Source organism: Oncorhynchus kisutch, linkage group LG14, assembly GCF_002021735.2.
Source record: "Oncorhynchus kisutch isolate 150728-3 linkage group LG14, Okis_V2, whole genome shotgun sequence".
In the NCBI taxonomy this organism is placed as follows: Eukaryota; Metazoa; Chordata; class Actinopteri; order Salmoniformes; family Salmonidae; genus Oncorhynchus; species Oncorhynchus kisutch.
In genome coordinates this window covers 44952810-44973697 of record NC_034187.2, presented here as the reverse complement: position 1 = coordinate 44973697, position 20888 = coordinate 44952810, and the positions used below count along the sequence as shown (strand labels likewise).

Sequence of the window (20888 nt, the reverse complement as noted above, 5' to 3'; positions counted from 1 at the left end):
TTACAGTTTATCGCTTATATAAAATATGTCCATGTGGATGTCCATGCAAATGTACTGTTCTGTTATAGGTCACCGTTCAAGTCACATTTGCCCTTTCTGTGTTTTCGGTTGAGTAACTACACAACCTTACAATTTTCATCTCACCCCCCCCCCCCCCCCAACCTTTATCTGTAACTGTGGCGAAAGTGATCCCACCCCCAGTTATCAAAAACACACGGACACGCTCACTGACAGTTTTTATCATTTTAGGGAACCTCTTTAAAGGGCAGGAGGAGCTGCATCAATTAGGCCCTACAGTACTACTGACGGGAAGAGACTGTGTTTTGGGTCTTTTTCGGGGGGTGGGTGGGTGGGCGGGTGGGAGGGAGTTAGAAGGGGGGGGGGGGGGTACTTGAAAACTTGAAATACATTTTCCACCCCATCAAAGTGATATGCATGGCTTTGAAGTTGGAAATCCAGTTGCCTGAATGTGCCAATGTTTGGGTGGTTGTGACACAGTCCCCCTCTCCCCACCTCCACTTGTCTTTCCCCTGACTTTGTCTCCTCTCTCTCTTTCCTCTCTGATGTGGCCTCTCACACTAGAAACCCCACACTGTCAAAGCCAGACAGCGCCCCCTGCTGCCGTCCTCATCCACAGCTCCCTGATGTGAGATATGGAGCCGGTGTGATGTGGAGCAGTGTGATGAATTGTGTTTATATAGGCTAGCCTAGATGGGCTAGATGGTGCATTTCACTAGTTCTAAGGGAACTCATCCACCTCCAATGTATAGCAGCCACCTGTGTTTGTGGCTCTGGATAGACATTGCCCCTAAAAGACAGCGGAACAGCTTACCATCTTAACAAACCCTCCTAACCAACCTTATAGTGTTTTCAACTTGCGGTATAGACATTTTTACACCTGCTACCAGATGCAACCTATGAGGGCTGTTGACATTGGCCAATATGAGCCATTTCTGTAGGTGACGGGAAATTACCTAAGTAGTTAATAGAGGAAACATTTTTTTCTCAGTATTTCACACCTCTCTCCTCACACCTCACCTCGACCTTTCCCTCACCTCTTCCTTCTCTCACTCTACCTCTCTCTGACTAGTGAAAGTGAAAAGAGCTCTTGTTTTTTTTATTACATACACCGGATAGGTGCAGTGAAATGTGTTGTTTTACCTGGTCAGCCTGGTAGTACGGTGCCTCTGGAGATAATTAGGGTTAAGTGTCTTACTCAAGGGCACATTGGCAGATTTTTCATCTTGTCAACTCAGGTATTCGAACCAGTGACCTTTAGGTTACTGGCCAAATGCTTTAACAGCTAGTCTACCTTCTGCCCTATATATCCTGTCCTATCTTATCCTACACAGCATGACCATATAAGGCCTTCCTGTTTTTAAATAACTTTTCTTTGTAAAGTCATTATACCTTTTTGATAATCTATTCTATATTGAAGCACTACTAGGTTACGTGAACCTATGTGTCTGCTGCAAAGGAATTAAGTAAATGGTCCAAAGTTAGCAGTGTTTGCTCAATCCTCAGTCCCTCTTAGACCTACTTCTAAAAGTCATAAACGTTACTGATCTGATGCGGTAATAGTTCTCAGGCTACTTCTGCGTCTGAACCATCTGCGCGTTCCAAAGGTTAGCCGCCACTCAGTGGTTTAAATGTAAAGCAAATGTTTTTTTTCCGGTGCTGCACAAAAAATAACAAGCTTCACCGAACACTTGTGATGGCCTTTTGGTGGCGTGGGAGAAAACAGACTGGGGTTGGAGTTGAGCTTTAGCACGTAGCCAACCTTTTGGTTGGCGTGCTCGCAAACACACAGACAATGGACTAGTGTCTGGTGATGGAGGGGGAGTGGTTTACCCAACCTGGCAATCACCTGTTGAAAGCCAACCAGCCAAGCCAAGCCAACCGGTAGTCGTGGTCAGATGCCAATAAAGGCGGGACTGGAATCTGTGTGCATGTGTGTGTGTGTGTGTGTGTGCGTACCTGCGTGTGATTGTATGTATGTGTACTTGCAGTTACTATGCTTGGCCCACACACTCTCACACCATACCCCCTCATACAAGTGTAAACACTTTCACCACCCTGCTTCCTCTCTCTCTCTGAGAGAGACAGATACCTTATTGAGTATATGTGGAATCTGGGAATATACAATTCTCATGATTTGTTTCCTAATGCACTGTAGATGCATTATGTAAACATACTGTAATAACAAAAGTGTGAGACTATATGGTTTCTTCTACATAGTAGATTTTAATGTGTGGCTGATGACACATATAGGAGAGCAATTATAGGCATGGTACACATGGATAAGTTCTATAGGCTAACATTGATTCATATGATTCATATGTTGTCTCAGAGTACTTTTTTTCTGAAAGGCATTGTCCTAACAAGGAAAGGACATAAGACATAGGACATGATTCATCAAAACCATTTAACATATGGACTCCCATATGTTCGCCCCGATTTTGGTTTCGACCAAAACAACCTCAAATCTCCTGCATGAACGCTGAGGTTACTGGAAATCCTGAGGTTGTGAAAAACAACAAAGAGCTATTTTTATGTGGATTTACTGTAACTCCCTAGTTTCTCAACCACCACACCTGCTAATTAACACACACACACACATCCATACTGTATACACACATACCCAAATCTCAATAATAGCTAAGTTTATCATCCTAGTCTTGCCACCAACAAACCCTCTGACCCTGGAGAAGGAAGAGCCTTGTAACTCTCTGTGATTGGAGGAGAGGGCAGACAGACAGCTCTCTAGCCTGGGGGAGAGAGGGCGGGGTAAACATGACCCAACCTGTAGTGTCAGGCATTAGTGACATTAGCCCTAACAGGGCTCACTTCAACACCATCATCCTGGAAACCTTAGACCCACTCCAATTCACACACCGCCCCAACAGATCCACAGATGACACAATCTCAGTCGCACTCCGCACTGCCCTTTACCACCTGGACAAAAGGAACACCAATGTGAGAATGCTATTCATTGACTACAGCTCAGCGTTCAACACCATAGTGCCCACAAAGCTCATCACTAAGGACCCTGGGACTAAACACCTCCCTCTGCAACTGGATCCTGGACTTCCTGATGGTCCGCCCCCAGGTAGTAAGGGTAAGCGAACAACACATCTGCTACGCTGATCCTCAACACGGGGGCCCCTCAGGGGTGCATGCTTAGTCCCCTCCTGTACTCCCTGCTCCCCTCCTGTACTCCCTGTTCCGGTACTTCACAACTGTGTGGCAAAGCATGACTCCAACATCACCATTAAGTTTGCTGACGACACAACGGTGGTAGGCCTGATCACCGACAAAGGAGGTCAGAGACCTGGTAGTGTGGTGCCAGGACAACAATATCTCAACATTAGTTGTGAAGAGGGCATGACAATGCCTTTCCCCCTCAGGAGACTGAGAAGATTTGGCATGGGTCCCCAGATCCTCAAAAGGTTATATAGCTACACCATTGAGAGCATCCTGACCAGTTGCATCGCCGCCTGGTATGGCAAATGCTCGGCATCCGACCGCAAAGTGCGTACAGCCCAGTACATCATTAGGGCCAAGCTTCTTGCCATCCAGGGCGTATATACTAGGCGGTGTCAGAGGAAGGCCCAAAACATTGTCAAAGACTCCAGTTACCCAAGTCATAGACTGTTCCGGTACCGGAGCACCAAGTCTAGGTCCAAAAGGCTCCTTAACAACTTCTACCCCCAAGCCATAAGACTGCTGAACAATTAATCAAATGGCCACCCAGGCTGTTTGCATTGACGCCCCCCCCCCCCCCCCCCCCCCTTTTTGTTTTTACACTGCTGCTACTCGCTGTTTATTATCTCGACTAACCTGTACCCACGCACATTGACTAGTGGTGTGGGGGCTGTGCTTTGGCAAAGTGGGTGGGGTTATATCCTTCCTGTTTGGCCCTGTCCGGGGGTGTCCTCGGATGGGGCCACAGTGTCTCCTGACCCCTCCTGTCTCAGCCTCCAGTATTTATGCTGCAGTAGTTTATGTGTCGGGGGGCTGGGGTCAGTTTGTTATATCTGGAGTACTTCTCCTGTCCTATTCGGTGTCCTGTGTGAATCTAAGTGTGCGTTCTCTAATTCTCTCCTTCTCTCTCTCGGAGGACCTGAGCCCTAGGACCATGCCCCAGGACTACCTGACATGATGACTCCTTGCTGTCCCCAGTCCACCTGGCCATGCTGCTGTTCCAGTTTCAACTGACCTGAGCCCTAGGACCATGCCCCAGGACTACCTGACATGATGACTCCTTGCTGTCCCCAGTCCACCTGGCCATGCTGCTGCTCCAGTTTCAACTTCCACCTGACTGTGCTGCTGCTCCAGTTTCAACTGTTCTGCCTTATTATTATTCGACCATGCTGGTCATTTATGAACATTTGAACATCTTGGCCATGTTCTGTTATAATCTCCACCCGGCACAGCCAGAAGAGGACTGGCCACCCCACATAGCCTGGTTCCTCTCTAGGTTTCTTCCTAGGTATTGGCCTTTCTAGGGAGTTTTTCCTAGCCACCGTGCTTCTACACCTGCATTGCTTGCTGTTTGGGGTTTTAGGCTGGGTTTCTGTACAGCACTTTGAGATATCAGCTGATGTACGAAGGGCTATATAAATAAATTTGATTTGATTTTGATTTGATTTGATTGACTCAGTACCGGTACCCCCTGTATATAGCCTCATTATTGTTATTTTATCGTGTTACTTTTTATTTGATATTTTTTGCATTCAGTGCATGTGACATACATTTAGAATTTATTTGATTTGACATAGTCATGTCAAAGCAGCTGTTTGCGTCTATGACCAGCACTGACTGAGCAACTTGCGTTCAACTGCACCTTAGTCCAGGGCTAAGCGAGTGTTCACACTTGCACATTCTGAAGAGGGCTAGCACCAACCGTAGCCCATGGCTAGCTGGCCCTGCTCCAGAGCAGGGTGAGTTAGCACTGACTTTTTGAGGAGCCCCATAAACACAGTGCCAAAATAACCAGTATAAAACATGGTGAACAACGCCTAGAATGCTCACTGTCCAATCACAAAAGCTGCACATTCACTTAACTGATATACAGTGCATTCGGAAAGTATTCAGAGCCTTTGACTTTTTCCACATTTAGTTAATTACAGCCTTATTCTAAAATTGATTAAACTCACTGGACTCTAACCACACACTCACACATACTACACTGACACTCCAATACAACAACAAAAAATCACAGCTGGCCGCCCGGCCAAACTGAGCAGTCGGGGGAGAGGGGCCTTGGTCAGGGAGGTGACCAAGCTCCGAGGAATGTGTCGCGGTACCACCAAGTCACTCTGACAGAGTTTGAGAGTTCCTCTGTGAAGATGAGAGAACCTTCCAGAAGGACAACCATCTCTGCAGCACTCAACCAATCAGGCCTTTATGATAGAGTGGCCAGACGGAAGCAATTCTTCAGTAAAAGGCACACGACAGCCCGGTTGGAGTTTGTCAAAAGCACCGAAAGACTCTCAGACCATGAGATACAAGGTTCTCTGGTCTGATGAAACCAAGATTGAACTATTTGGCCTGAATACCAAGCTTCACTTCTGGAGGAAACCTGGCACCATCCCTACAGTGAAGCATGGTGGTGGCAGCATCGTGCTGTGTGGATGTTTTTCAGTGGCAGGGACTGGGAGACTAGTCAGGATCGAGGCAAAAATGAACAGAGCAAAGTACAGCGAGATCTTGGATGAAAACCTGCTCCAGAGCGCTCAGGAACTCAGACGGGCTAAGGTTCACCTTCCAACAGGACAACGACCATAAGCACACAACCAAGACAACGCAGAAATGGCTTCGGGACAGGTCTCTGAATGTCCTTGAGTGGCCCAGGCAGAGGCCGGACTTGAACCCGATCTCAGATCTTTGGAGAGACTTGAAAATAGCTGTGCAGCAACGCTTTCAATCCAACCTGACAGAGTTTGAGAGGATCTGGGAGAAACTCCCCAAATACAGGTGTGCCACCCTTGTAGCGTCTTTCCCAAGAAGACTCGATGCTGCCAAAGGTGCTTCAACAAAGTACTGAGTAAAGGGTCTGAATACTTATGTAAATGTGATATTTCAGTTTTTTACTTTTAATTAAGAAAAGTATGGGGTATTGTGTGTAGATTGATGAGGAGAAAAAAAGAATAAGACTGTAAAGTAACAAAATGTGGAAAAAGTCAAGGGGTCTGAATACTTTCCGAATGCACTGTAGATAAACTCTCTTGGTAAATAGTGTGGTCTACAGCTTACCATGAGGTACTCTAACTCAGGCAAGGAAACCCTTGAGACGTTCTTAATATTAGGGATTGCGCACTAGCTGTTGTTGACAAAAGGCTATAGGATAGCCTCAAGCGGAGCTCTTACAGTTTATTCTCCAGTGATTCCACATTCGCCAGTTGAACAGGGGGCAATGGTGGATTATCCACTCGCCGACGCAAAATCGCCAGGCATCTGGCTCTTCGACCTCTGTAACTGCGTCTCTTCATACCAATGATGTGGGTTTAGGCCTGGTCCGGGAGGAGCAGTAAATCTTTCGCTTCCGACTCATTAAAGAAAAAATCCTCATCCAGTTCAAGGTGAGTAATTGCTGGTCTGATGCCCAGAAGCTCTTTTCGGTCATAAGAAACGGTGGCGGAAACATTATGTATAAAAAAAGAAAAACACAAACTAGCACAATTGTCCAGGAGCCCATAAAACGGCGGCTGTCCCCTCCGGCGCCATCCAGATGCAACACTTAGAATATTTGAAAATGTATTTTTGCCAATAATTGACAAACATATACTTGTTAAGAAACTAACTGTGAGAACTGTTAGAGCCGTTTGGATCGATGATGAATTGAAAAATTGTATGGTTGAAAGAAATTATGCAAAAAAGTCAGGCTACCAGCAGATTGGTTGACATACTGTCAATTGAGAAATTGTGTGACTAAACTTAGCAAACAAAAAATACTAATTATATTACCAAAACAAGATAAATGACATAAAAAAACATGGGAAAACTTTGTAGCACCTTCAATTATATTATGGGCAGAAAACCCAATTAATCTCCATTATTCATTGAAGTTGATGGGTCATTTATAACAAAACAAAACCTTTCTTATTTCAATGACAATTTCACTAGTAAAGTGGACAAACTGAGAAGTGAAATGACAACATTGAACAGTGAACCATCATAGTTGTGTATTGAAGATATATTAATGAAAGAGAAGGACTGCTGTTTTCAATTTGGTCAAGTTAGTGTGGGAGAGGTGGAACAACTATTGTTATCCATCATTATACAATTATTTACCCAATTATGGGTCTAATCCTGAATGCTGGTTAAATCTGCATTCCAGCCGGTGTCTATTCCACATGTTATCACAGACAAAATCTATGACATTAAAATGCCTATTTACTCTGTTCCATCTGACTGTGCAATCCATTGTCTCATCAGCCCAGCCAGGGAATTTATAAACTTGATCTCCACTATAAAAAGCATCGAGACATTATCTAATTTCTTTTAGACTAACATTTAGTTTTCAACAGCAGAAATGTGTATAAACCTTGCTTGCTGTCTGTCCCGCCGACATTTGCCACATTGTTTCAATATTCAAATTCGATCTCCAGCTGTCCCATAGTAATGAACGTTTCTCAGCCGGTCGAAATCATGAAACATTTTAAAGCAGCTAGTTTGCAGTCTTTCCAGCTTCAGTTTGAAGTCATTGTGTTAGCTGTGTAGTTGGCTAGCTCCTCTGATCAACAGTGTCCTGACAAGAGAGCACATTGTCTATGCCAGGCGAAATCCAAATAAATGTTACTAGAAAACAGCAAATGCAGCTATTGTTGTTATTCTGGCTGCACTGTTTGATGGGACTGTAGGTTAGCCATAGTTGGCTAGCTAGCAAGCGAGGGATAAGAACATTGCCAGCCAGTATGGCTATGGTCGGGTTTATACAGAACAAAAAGAGTGAACAACTGGGTCGCGTTTCTGGCAACTGACCCGATAGAACAAACAACCAGCCGGCTTGGATAGCAACCCTAGATGTGTAGGGACTAAATATTGTGGAAGGATGAAATAGTATGAATAAATTCATCAAAATAAAGTTTTTTATGAAAATATGTCAATCATTATTTGAATATGTTGGTAACCCGTTGTATAAAAGTGATAATGCCCTCGAAGCCAGTGTTAGAAGGATATATTGGCACAGTTTGCCGGTTCTCGACTTCGTCTCCGGCCTAACAACACCCTTGCCAATATATCCTTCAAACACCAGCTTCTCGGGCATTATCACTTAAATAATGATAAGCCACCAGGTATAGACAACCTTGATGGGAAACTATTGAGAATATTAGCAGACTGTATTGCCACCCCTATTTGCCATCTTTAACCAAAGCCTAAAGGAGTGTGTGTGTCCACAGGTGTGGAAGGAAGCTTAATTAATTCCACAACCTACAAATAGTAAAAATCCCTTTGCTGGCTCTATCAGCTGCCCAATCAGTTTGCTGCCTGTTCTTAGTAAACTGATGGAGAGAATTGTGTTTGAACAAATCCAATGCTATTTCTTAAAGCACAAGTTAACTACTGACTTTCAGCATGCATATAAGGCAGGGCACTCAACTTGTACTGCACAGACTCAGATGACTGATGATTGGCTAAAAGATACGGATAATAAGATTATAGTTGAAGCTGTATTGTTAGATTTCAGTGCAGAATTAGATGTTATTGATCATCATTTATTTTTGAACAACAAAAAAACTCACTTGTTATGGCTTTAAATCACCTGCCATCACATGGTTGGAGAGTTATTTATCCAATAGAACTCCGAGATTATTCTTCAATGGAAGCTTCTCTTACATCAGATATGTATAGTATGGAATCCCTCAGGGCAGTTGCATTTTCATAAATAATTTGTCACTTGTTTTACAAGAAGCTAAAATGACTATGTATGCTGATGATTGGACACTCGACACATCAGCAACTACAGCCAGTGAGCTCACTGAGACTCTTAGCAAGGAGTTACAGTCACTGTCAGAATGGGGAATTAACTATAACCCAGTCATTTAAAAAAAACACTGAGGGTGGATTGCACCAACATGGTTTAAATTCTTCTAGGATTAGAGCTAATCTAGGTTTTGTAAATCTAGGTTTATAATTCATCAGAGATGTGTTGCCCCACTTCATTTTAAATATAGATCAGTAAATCTATGGTTAACGGTTTTAAACTATGATTGGTGTGTAAATAGTTTTTTTGTTGTCTCTTGGTGTCTTTCCTATATATAACTTTATTTATTTTTTCATTTTAATATAATATCTTATGTTGTTCTTGTATATTACTGTTCTGTACTTCGTCATGCATTTGTACATTTTATGTGGACCCTAGGAAGAGTAGCTGCTGCATGTGCAGTAGCTAATGAGGATGCTAATAAACTAACTTAAATTATTGCTCAGCAGAGAGAGAGAATGCCAGAGATAGAATGTTGATCGCATGTTGTGCTTGTCCGCTAGCCCAGTGCTTTGTAATACAATTGTGAATCCTTAGCCCAGGGCTAAAGCTTAGCCCAGTGTTAACAAATGCTTTTGTGAACAAAGGGCTAAGTTAACCTAGGGTCAGTCTAGCCTGGGGCTAAGAACAATGCAGGGGAACAGGATTCAAGTTTAAAGTTTTAATTGTCACAAGTGCACAAGTACAGTGCACAAGTACAGTGAAATACTTAACTTGCAAGCCCTTCCGAACAGTGCAGTAATCAATATCAAAATAGTTTACCTAAAAAAAAAAACACAAGACATAAGAGGGGAAGAAAACAGGACAATGTAAGCTATATACAGGGTCAGTACCAAATGTACATTGTGCATGGATACTGGAGTAGTTTAGGTAGATACAGTGCATTCTGAAAGTATTCAGATCTTTTTCCATGTTTTGTTACGTTACAGCCTTATTAAAATAAATATTTACTTTGCTCCGTTCATTTTTTTCCTCGATCCTGACTAGTCTCCCAGTCCCTGCCACTGAAAAACATCCCCACAGCATGGTGCTGCCACCACCATGCTTCACCGTAGGGATGGTGCCAGGTTTCCTCCAGAAGTGACGCTTGGCATTCAGGTCAAAGAGTTCAATCTTTGTGTCATCAGACCAGAGAATCTTGTTTCTCATGGTCTGAGAGTGACTTTTTTTAGGTGACTTTTGGCAAGCTCCAAGTTCTTCCATTTAAGAATGATGCTGCAGACATTTTTTGATACCCTTCCCCAGATCTGTGCCTCGACACAGTCCTGTCTCGGAGCTCTACGGACAATTCCTTCTACCTCATAGCTTTGATTTTGCTCTGACATGCACTGTAAACTGTGGGACCTTATATAGACAGATGTGTGTGCCTTTCCAAGTAATGTCCAATCAATTTAATTTACCACAAGTGGACTCCAATAAAGTTGTTACAACATCTCAAGGATGATCAATGGAAACAGGATGCACCTGAGCTCAATTTCTAGTCTCATAGCAAAGGGTCTGAATACTGATGTAAATAAGGTATTTTATTTGCACAAATGTCTAAAAACCTGTTTTCGCTTTGTCATTGATGTTCCATTTTTTAAAATTAATTTTAGAATAAGGATGTAAAGTAACAAAATGTGTAAAAAGTTAAGGGAATGCTCTGTATGTGCGTGTGGAAAAGTGACTGGTAGCAGAATACATAATAATAATAAGCAGCATTATAAGGTGTGTGTGTGTGTGTGTGTGTGTGTGTGTGTGTGTGTGTGTGTGTGTGTGTGTGTGTGTGTGTGTGTGTGTGTGTGTGTGTGTAAGAGTGTCAGTGTAGACGTGATAGGTGGATATACAGTGCCTTGCGAAAGTATTCGGCCCCCTTGAACTTTGCGACCTTTTGCCACATTTCAGGCTTCAAACATAAAGATATAAAACTGTATTTTTTTGTGAAGAATCAACAACAAGTGGGACACAATCATGAAGTGGAACGACATTTATTGGATATTTCAAACTTTTTTAACAAATCAAAAACTGAAAAATTGGGCGTGCAAAATTATTCAGCCCCCTTAAGTTAATACTTTGTAGCGCCACCTTTTGCTGCGATTACAGCTGTAAGTCACTTGGGGTATGTCTCTATCAGTTTTGCACATTGAGAGACTGAAATTCTTTCCCATTCCTCCTTGCAAAACAGCTCGAGCTCAGTGAGGTTGGATGGAGAGCATTTGTGAACAGCAGTTTTCAGTTCTTTCCACAGATTCTCGATTGGATTCAGGTCTGGACTTTGACTTGGCCATTCTAACACCTGGATATGTTTATTTTTGAACCATTCCATTGTAGATTTTGCTTTATGTTTTGGATCATTGTCTTGTTGGAAGACAAATCTCCATCTCAGTCTCAGGTCTTTTGCAGACTCCATCAGGTTTTCTTCCAGAATGGTCCTGTATTTGGCTGCATCCATCTTCCCATCAATTTTAACCATCTTCCCTGTCCCTGCTGAAGAAAAGCAGGCCCAAACCATGATGCTGCCACCACCATGTTTGACAGTGGGGATGGTGTGTTCATGGTGATGAGCTGTGTTGCTTTTACGCCAAACATAACGTTTTGCATTGTTGCCAAAAAGTTCAATTTTGGTTTCATCTGACCAGAGCACCTTCTTCCACATGTTTGGTGTGTCTCCCAGGTGGCTTGTGGCAAACTTTAAACGACACTTTTTATGGATATCTTTAAGAAATGGCTTTCTTCTTGCCACTCTTCCATAAAGGCCAGATTTGTGCAATATACGACTGATTGTTGTCCTATGGACAGAGTCTCCCACCTCAGCTGTAGATCTCTGCTGTTCATCCAGAGTGATCATGGGCCTCTTGGCTGCATCTCTGATCAGTCTTCTCCTTGTATGAGCTGGAAGTTTAGAGGGACGGCCAGGTCTTGGTAGATTTGCAGTGGTCTGATACTCCTTCCATTTCAATATTATCGCTTGCACAGTGCTCCTTGGGATGTTAAAGCTTGGGAAATCTTTTTGTATCCAAATCCGGCTTTAAACTTCTTCACAACAGTATCTCGGACCTGCCTGGTGTGTTCCTTGTTCTTCATGATGCTCTCTGCGCTTTTAACGGACCTCTGAGACTATCACAGTGCAGGTGCATTTATACGGAGTCTTGATTACACACAGGTGGATTGTATTTATCATCATTAGTCATTTAGGTCAACATTGGATCATTCAGAGATCCTCACTGAACTTCTGGAGAGAGTTTGCTGCACTGAAAGTAAAGGGGCTGAATAATTTTGCACGCCCAATTTTTCAGTTTTTGATTTGTTAAAAAAGTTTGAAATATCCAATAGATGTCGTTCCACTTCATGATTGTGTCCCACTTGTTGTTGATTCTTCACTAAAAAATACAGTTTTATATATTTATGTTTAAAGCCTGAAATGTGGCAAAAGGTCGCAAAGTTCAAGGGGGCCAAATACTTTCGCAAGGCACTGTACATGATAAATGGATAGGTACTAATGTTAATGGCCATCAATAATCAATGAACACTGCTTAATTGTAGTAATACATCTAATCAATAATCATTTTAGCAGCAGCATAGGTGTGAGGGGGGTGTGTCTGCGTGTGGGTGTAAATGTGTGGCGTCAGTAATGAGGTCGAGTGTGAGTAAGCGATTCCTCGATGTTGCAATCCCCATAGTCTGTTATTAGCAGAGATCATATCACCAGAGTACAATTGTTGCTGTCTCAAAAATGGACATATCATTGCACCTTTGTCATAGTTGTAAGTGACTTTAGAGTTTTACTACAGGGTTTTATGAGTCTGTGAGGGATATTTTACCTGTGCAATTTCTCCCTCAGCCAGGCACCAAGGCTACCCAAGGCGGGAGAGACCATCCACGGTCACAAGTTCTTCATTGGTTTCGGAGGCAAAGGCGCAAACCAGTGTATTCAGGCCGCTAGAATGGGAGCCAAGACTGCCATGGTCTGCAAGGTATGACACAGTGGCAGTAAATGGCAAGCAAGCCCTCTCTCTCTCTCACTGTCCCTCTGCTGTACTCTACTCTTTTTTTCCAGAACGCACTCTATCACACTGAACTCCTCTAACCACCCCTGTCAACGCTCCGGCCCTCATTCTTCCTTGATCCGTACCATTACTCATGCATAACACACACCCACATACGCCAAGTATTCCCATACATCCAACTCCAGGTCTCCAATCAGCTAGGCACAGCATAAAAAAGGGTCAGCAAAGTAGCTGAAGCCCCACCTCTGTCAAGAACAAAGGGTCCAGTCGATAAGCTGTACAATGCAGGAGCGGCTCTCCAGGCATGGGCAGAGCCCAAAAATAGATGCCCAGGCTTTTGAGAAACATCCAAGGAGGAAGGCCGCACTTCAAAGACAAAGGGGGCCTAGGCTCCCACTATAGTGCTACTACCACTGCATACTACACTTTATAGGCAGTTAGGGCACAGATGCCTCTTTGACTTCTTCCTTGAAAGCGTGGGATAAAAGTGGGGAGCCTGAGGGCGAGGTGGGGACCCCTTCAACGCCCCCCCAAACGATTTTACGATGTGGACATCCCAGAGCAGATTGAGGGATCGAGGGAAGGAGGGGAGGGTGAGGGAGGAGAGGTGGACATGAGGAGGCGTCGGACGGGTGGGGTCGTCGTATCTTGAAGGCTTGGCGCGATGGCCTTGTGTGTGTTCGCACGTGTGTCTATGTGTGTGCATATGTGTGTGTGCATGTGTTTGTGTGATGTGACGGCACTTTGCCAGTATGCCAGCGGGGTACGAGAAAATACAACCCGATTCTGGTTGGAGTTCACTGATCTTCAAAAAGTGTCTATCTCATGTATTGCTTAGATCCGTGTATTCGAAGTTTCATCATATCATTTTGATTTCAGGTTGGCAAAGACTTCTTTGGAGAAAACTACATCCAGAATTTCAAGGACAATGGTGTATCCACAGGTAAGAATACCAAAAATGACAACTTTCAAAACAACAGGCCATACTTAAAATACAAAAAAGTTGCTGTGCTTATTTCAAAACTAGCTTGAAATGCAACAGATATGCTATTTCATGGCATGCATCATCCCAGACCTTGATCAAAATAATATTTGTTTTTCTTTTAGATGTGCTTCGTTTAAGATTGAGTTTGCTCAGTGTAATTGAACCAATGGAATAGTCCCAAAAGTGCCAAACTATTAGAAATGAAGGAATACATTGTATGTGTTGAAATGCTTCCTCTTTATTCCTCTTTTTCTCCCTCTGTAGAGTTTGTGGGGCAGACGGTTGACTCGGCCACTGGTGCTGCCTCCATCATTGTCAACGATGCAGGTAAACGAGGGCCGTAGACTGCTCTGTTAAAATGTAAAAATCCCCCCAACAAATAACCAACACATACAATCACTCACTTGCTCAATGTGCACTTACTTGGTTACTCACTCACACACACACACATACATGTGCTTTACTGAGGAGAAGGATTCACCAGATGTGCACCTACACACTAAGTGCATCTGAATGGGATGAGGATCAGTACACACCACTCTACTACTTCCCTCTAAACCCTCCTCTGCACAGAGTGTAAAATTAGCCTGGGCTTTATCTGCATCTGTGTCTGCAAATAGAATCAGGTGATATAATGCATCGCTGATATGTGGGTGGGTGAAACGCGTGAGTGTGTGTTCGTGCATGCGGGTGTGTGTGAATAGTACAAATCTTGCGAATCCTGCGGAGGTACACAGGAAGTTAGTGTTTTTGGAAGAAGGGTTTGCGTTAGGGATGACTATTACCGTATAACCGACGGTAATGGATGAAGACCGCCATGAAAATAAAGTAACCGTCATAATTGTAAAAAAATAAACATGGTGTGGAATTTACAGCTGACTGAAGACGGGGCGGCCGGGCATTCGTGCAGAATCCATTTCTGCCGTAATATGGGCTCTTATAGTATAGTCATGATACCAGCATTTATACTTCGATAGCGACAGTTGAGCATTTGAACATTATATTAGAATAATGAAAAAACTAGTACAACAACTACAATAACAAATATAATATATTCTCTCATCAATTTGTTAAACAAAATAAAACATCATATTAAATAACAGAAGAATATCTTCAATATTCCATATGCAAAACCCATGTCTGAGACTCGGAGCACACAAAATAATTTGACAATTACATCTAAACTGTTTTCAAATGTTATTTGATACATATCAGGGTTAATTTGCCCATCTATGGCCATAATGACATTCATTAAACCTATGAATCATTATAGCTAAATCATTTAATGTATTAAAATCGTAGTTTAGTTCCAAAACGGCATTTAAAAAAAACACTTTGCAGCTACTTTCTGAAGTTTCTATATTGCAATAGTCTAACACCCCATAGAAGTACAATGAATTTTGCACAGCATACTACGATTCTCAGAGTGCATTTCAACTCCCAGGGTGCAATGCTCTATCCAGGGCTGCTGGCTAACTACTGCTAGCAAGCCTAGACAAACGCAAAGCTGTCTAAATATATTGCTGGCATAACTACGTTATTTCACATTACTTTACTTTTGGGTTGTAGTCATATTATAATGCTCACATGAATGTCATGCTAAATATATGTTCATGTCATTCAAAAATAATTGGAATTGAGTTGCTAGTAATCTCTCGTGGACAGATGAAACGGTGAGAATCTGTCAAGGCTCACGTAGGATTATGTGATTACGAGTAGCTGTAGTTCCTGGTTTGGGGTTTTCGTCATTGATTATTTGGATGAATCAGGATTGGGCGAAGGTAGTGCTTAAATTGGTGCAATGATTTTCAAGCCTGGGTGCGGATGATAAACGGTTTCCACTACATTCCACAAACTCAAAATTGGCTATATCGTAAAAATGTATCAAATCAAAAATGACATTTTTACATTACATAAACATGTGTGAAATTACGGAAGAGAGGGGTATGGCAGAGAGTTCACTTCCTTCGAGCAAAGGTAATCACAATCGTTAACAACACCCCCCCCCCCCCTCCCCAGTAGTAAAACAGGAAATTACAAATTTACGCGACATAATTTTACTACCGGGTAACCAAGATTAAGTTGCTAGAAGAATGTTACAATGCAAATGTCATGTGTAAAATTGTTTGTAGTTTTGGAGCTAAACCTCCCTTGCACTGCTTTATAAAACCTTTTGCTTAGTTCTTTCTGTTGACTGGCCCTCGTCATCTGCTTTGTAATCAAAGTATTCCCAATGTTTGCTTCTGGAAACAGTTTTGTCAACAAGTTGCTGGCATGGAGGTATTATAGTTTTGGTTTGAAGAAGTCAAATGTCATAATTTTCTCATCGCTTGCTTCTCAAAAGTAGCTCGCCCTATGTCAGCTGTAAGCACATGTAGCCTGGCTAGCTTACTATTGACTCCTTGAAAAGATTCAGACAAATTACGATACAGACGAGATCCTCTCAATCGGTATAAGACGTGAGACATATTTCACAGAAGTACCGAAAGTAACACAAATTCCAGTACTGAACTGTTTTTCATCTTCTAAACTCAGCAAAAAAAAGGCGTCCCTTTTTCAGGACCCTGTCTTTCAAAGATAATTCTGTAAAAATCCAAATAACTTCACAGATCTTCATTGTAAAGGGTTTAAACACTGTTTCCCATGCTTATTCAATGAACCATAAACAATTAATGAACATGCACCTGTGGAACGGTTGTTAAGACACTAACAGCTTACAGACGGTAGGCAATTAAGGTCACAGTTATGAAAACGTAGGACACTAAAGAGGCCTTTCTACTGACTCTGAAAAACACCAAAAGAAAGATACCCAGGGTCCCTGCTCATCTGTATGAATGTGCCTTAGGCATGCTGCAAGGAGGCATGAGGACTGCAGATGTGGCCAGGGCAATAAATTGCAGTGTCCTTACTGTGAGATGCCTAAGACAGCACTAAATCAACACCTGCCCGAGTTACACCAGGAATGCACAATCCCTCCATCAGTGCTCAGACTGTCCGCAATAGGCTGAGAGAGGCTGGACTGAGGGGTTATAGGCCTGTGTAAGGCAGGTCCTCACCAGACAGTGATGGTCGGTTTTACGTTTATCGTCGAAGGAATGAGCGTTACACCGAGGCCTGTACTCTGGAGGGGGATCGATTTGGAGGTGGAGGGTCGGTCATGGTCTGGGGCGGTGTGTCACAGCATCATCGGATTGAGCTTGTTGTCATTGCAGGCAATCTCAACGTTGTGCGTTACAGGAAGACATCCTCCTCCCTCATGTGGTACCCTTCCTGCAGACTCATCCTGACATGACCCTCCAACATGACAATGCCACCAGCCATACTGCTCGTTCTGTGCCTGATTTCCTGCAAGACAGGAATGTCAGTGTTCTGCCATGGCCAGCAAAGAGCCCGGATCTCTATCCCATTGCGCACATCTGAGACCTGTTGGATCGGAGGGTGAGGGCTAGGGCCATTCCCCCGAGAAATGTCCGGGAACTTGCAGGTGCCTTGGTGGAAGAGTGGGGTAACATCTCAAAGCAAGAAAGGGCAAATCTGGTGCAGTTCATGAGGAGGAGTACTGCAGTACTTAATGCAGCAGGTGGCCACACCAGATACTGACTGTTACTTTTGATTTTGAGCCCCCCTTTCTTCAGGGACACATTATTCCATTTCTGTTAGTCACATGTCTGTGGAACTTGTTCAGTTTATGTCTCAGTTGTTGAAACTTGTTATTTTCATACAAATATTTATGCCTCCCTGATGCAGTGAAAAATAAAAATTAAGTAGGCTTTATACGACATTAGTGCAGACCCATCACATTTGTTGCTTATCTGGAGTCACTGGTTATACGTACATACCAAACATGGGAGGGCACGATGGTCCTCTTTTGATTAGTAACTGCTTCCAGGCCTGCTATGATGTTCAGCTAGAAATGGTTAGTATGCTTAGAACCGGGGATGGGCTAGCTAATCCAGAATCACAAGGGTTTAGCCTATTTGAACTTGACTGGCACCCCGTAGTAAAGATCTTGTAGTGCACATTTGCCTGTTCCTATTTACGATAACATATTTCAATAAATATGTGATACAGAACGCAAAAGAGGAATGTAGGCCACACAATGCAGAGAATTCCACCAAAGCAGTGTAAAATGTCCAGTCAGAAAGTATTGTTTCTTGCTGACTCTCTCTGTCAGATGCATTAGGCTATAGCCTAAACATATTCATGATTTTTTAAATATATATATATAATGGACACCTATCTTATGTTTAGCTGGTTTTTTTTAAAACTGTCTATATTCCCTTCTCTCTGCATTCTATATGGTTTATGTATATGGCTGAAGGCTACGCTTCATTGTTGTATGCATGGCTTTCTCCCGATTTAAACGATGAATGTAACGGAGTTCCATCTCAAAACGTTATTTGAATAGCCTGAAATGTAAGTTAGCCAGGGGACTGATAATGAGAGAGAACAACCAATAACAATAGCCTTTAGAAAAGTCGAATGACAAGTTTATTTAAGTTTAAGCTTATCCATGCTGGCCCGGGAAAATCCCTCCAAGCGAGGTTGAAAACCAAATGGCCAATAACCTATCCTCATTCCTCCTACTGGCCTATCATAAAAGCTTTAAGACATGTTCAAATGATGAACAGTAGCTTATATCCCAAATATTCTAGCCTACCCAAGGTGTTGTCCTAAAGTTGTGGCTTTTTAAAATAAGAGTGAAAGTCTATAGACTAAGCAAGTGGTCACCAACCGGTCAATCGCCAAGGCATTCCTAGTCCATTGTCTTTTGTTTGGAGCACTACTGTCAATGTTGAGTAAGGACATGCACCCGATTCCGCATAAAAGTAGGCCTATATGCTACCTGGCCTGTGCGCAAATGTAGGTATATACTGAAAATGTGCCCATTTGGGGATCTGATAGTATTTCTGATTGGCTTAACTGCGTCTTCACTAATGAGCTGTGGAGCTTCTCAAAGTATTGTTTTCGTCACCTCAAAGTAAAACAAACAAACAGTCTGTTTTTCCATCCATTGAGAATGACAATAGTTCCTCAATGTTATTGAAACATCTTTCCAGCTCTCTCCCTTTCGATAACCATGGTGCGAAAGGGAAAAATGTCATGCTCTGATCTAGTGGAAATGTCATAAAATTTGTCTACCCGATGAGCGCTTATCCCTTGTGCAAAATAGCATACAGCTGTGTCTGACCGAGCCCAGAATATTTTATACAATGTTGCAAGTTTGTTAGTGCAAGCTTCTTTCAAGTTCGTGGCAGACAGGCCATGCGTAGCCAATGTGATTTATAGGATATCTTTTTTTATCAGGATAGTTTCTACCTGCAGGCTGCAATGTTTTTATTTGTTGGCTTTATTTCGGCTATTTTTACATAGTTGGCAATGGCAATAGAAGTTACTTTTTAGGTTTGTATAATTTTATTTAGATTTGAATAGAACCCCAGGTTGCTGAGGAATATATTTTTGTTCTGAAATAAAGCCCTTTTGTGGGGAAAACTCATTCTGATTGGCTGGGCCTGGCTCCTCAGTGGGAGGGCCAGGCTGACTTGTGTGTGGGCCTATGCCCTCCCAGGCCCACCCATGGCTGCACCCCTGCCCAATCATGGGAAATCTATAGATAAGGGCCTAATTAATTTAGTTCAATGACTGATATCATTGAACTTTAACTCAGTAAAATATTTGAAATTGTTGCATATTGCATTTATATTTTTGTTTAGTATAGCTGATTGTATTAAGACACATAGGGTGTGTATATACAGTGTCTTCAGAAAGTATTGAGACCCCTTGACATTTTCCACATTTTGTTACGTTATAGCCTTATTCGAAAATGGATTCTAAAATGTTGCAGCCTTATTTTTAATGACAAAGCGAAAACTGTTTTTTAGACATTTTTGCATATGTATAAAAATCACATTACATAAGGATTCAGATCCTTTACTCAGTACTTTGTTGAAGCACCTTTGGCAGCGATTACAGCCTCAAGTCTTCTTGTGTATGACGCTACAAGCTTGGCACACCTGTATTCGGGGAGTTTGTCCCGTTCTTCTCTGCAGATCATCTCAACCTTTGTCAGGTTGGATGAGGAGCGTCAATGCACAGCTATCTTCAGATCTCTCCTTCGATCAGGTTCAATTCCGGGCTCTGGCTGGGCCACTCAAGGACATTCAGAGACTTGTCCTGATGCCACTCCTGCGTTGTCTTGGCTGTGTGCTAAGGGTCATTATCCTGTTGGAAGGTGAACCTTCGCCCCGGTCCTGAGCGTCCGGAGCAGGTTTTCATCAATGATCTCTTTACTTTGCTCCGTTCATCTTTCCCTTTATCTTGACTAGTCTCCCAGTCCCTGCCGCTGAAAAACATCCCCACAGCACGATGCTGCCACCAACATGCTTCACTGTAGCGATGGTTCCAGGTTTCCTCCAGAAGTGACGCTTTGCATTCAGGAGAAGAGTTCAATCTTGGATCCGTCAGACCAGAGAATCTTGTTTCTCATGGTCTGGGAGTCTTTAGGTGCCTTTTGGCAAACTCCAAATAGAGTGTCATGTGCCTTTTACTGAGGAGTGGCTTCCGTCTGTGTCACGTCCTGACCTTAGTTCCTTTTTTATGTCTCTGTTTTAGTTTGGTCAGGGCGTGAGTTGGGGTGGGCATTCTATGTTTTGTGTTCTATGTTTTCCATTTCTATGTGTTTGGCCTGGTATGGTTCCCAATCAGAGGCAGCTGGCAATCGTTGTCTCTGATTGAGAACCATACTTAGGCAGCCTGTTTTTGTTTCTGTGTCTCTACCAGACAGGACTGTTTCGGTTGTTCTTTTGTTTACTTTGAGTTTCAGTGTTCAGCTTATCGAATAAATTTAACATGGACACTTACCACGCTGCATCTTAGTCCTCTCCTTCCAACAGCCGTTACAGTCTGGCCACTCTACCATAAAGGCCTG

At 42.8% G+C, this 20888-nt stretch overlaps 1 protein-coding gene across 2 annotated transcripts in view; it reads left to right on the top strand.

Annotated features, from left to right (window-relative positions):
* rbks (ribokinase) overlaps positions 1-20888 on the top strand; it is a 78649-nt gene that overhangs the window by 24012 nt on the left and 33749 nt on the right. For both annotated transcript variants that reach the window (XM_020500821.2, XM_020500822.2), the window contains exons 3-5: positions 12810-12942; positions 13855-13918; positions 14225-14287. In XM_020500821.2, coding sequence (XP_020356410.1) covers positions 12810-12942; positions 13855-13918; positions 14225-14287 — 260 coding nt within the window. The remainder of the gene's footprint in view (positions 1-12809; positions 12943-13854; positions 13919-14224; positions 14288-20888) is intronic.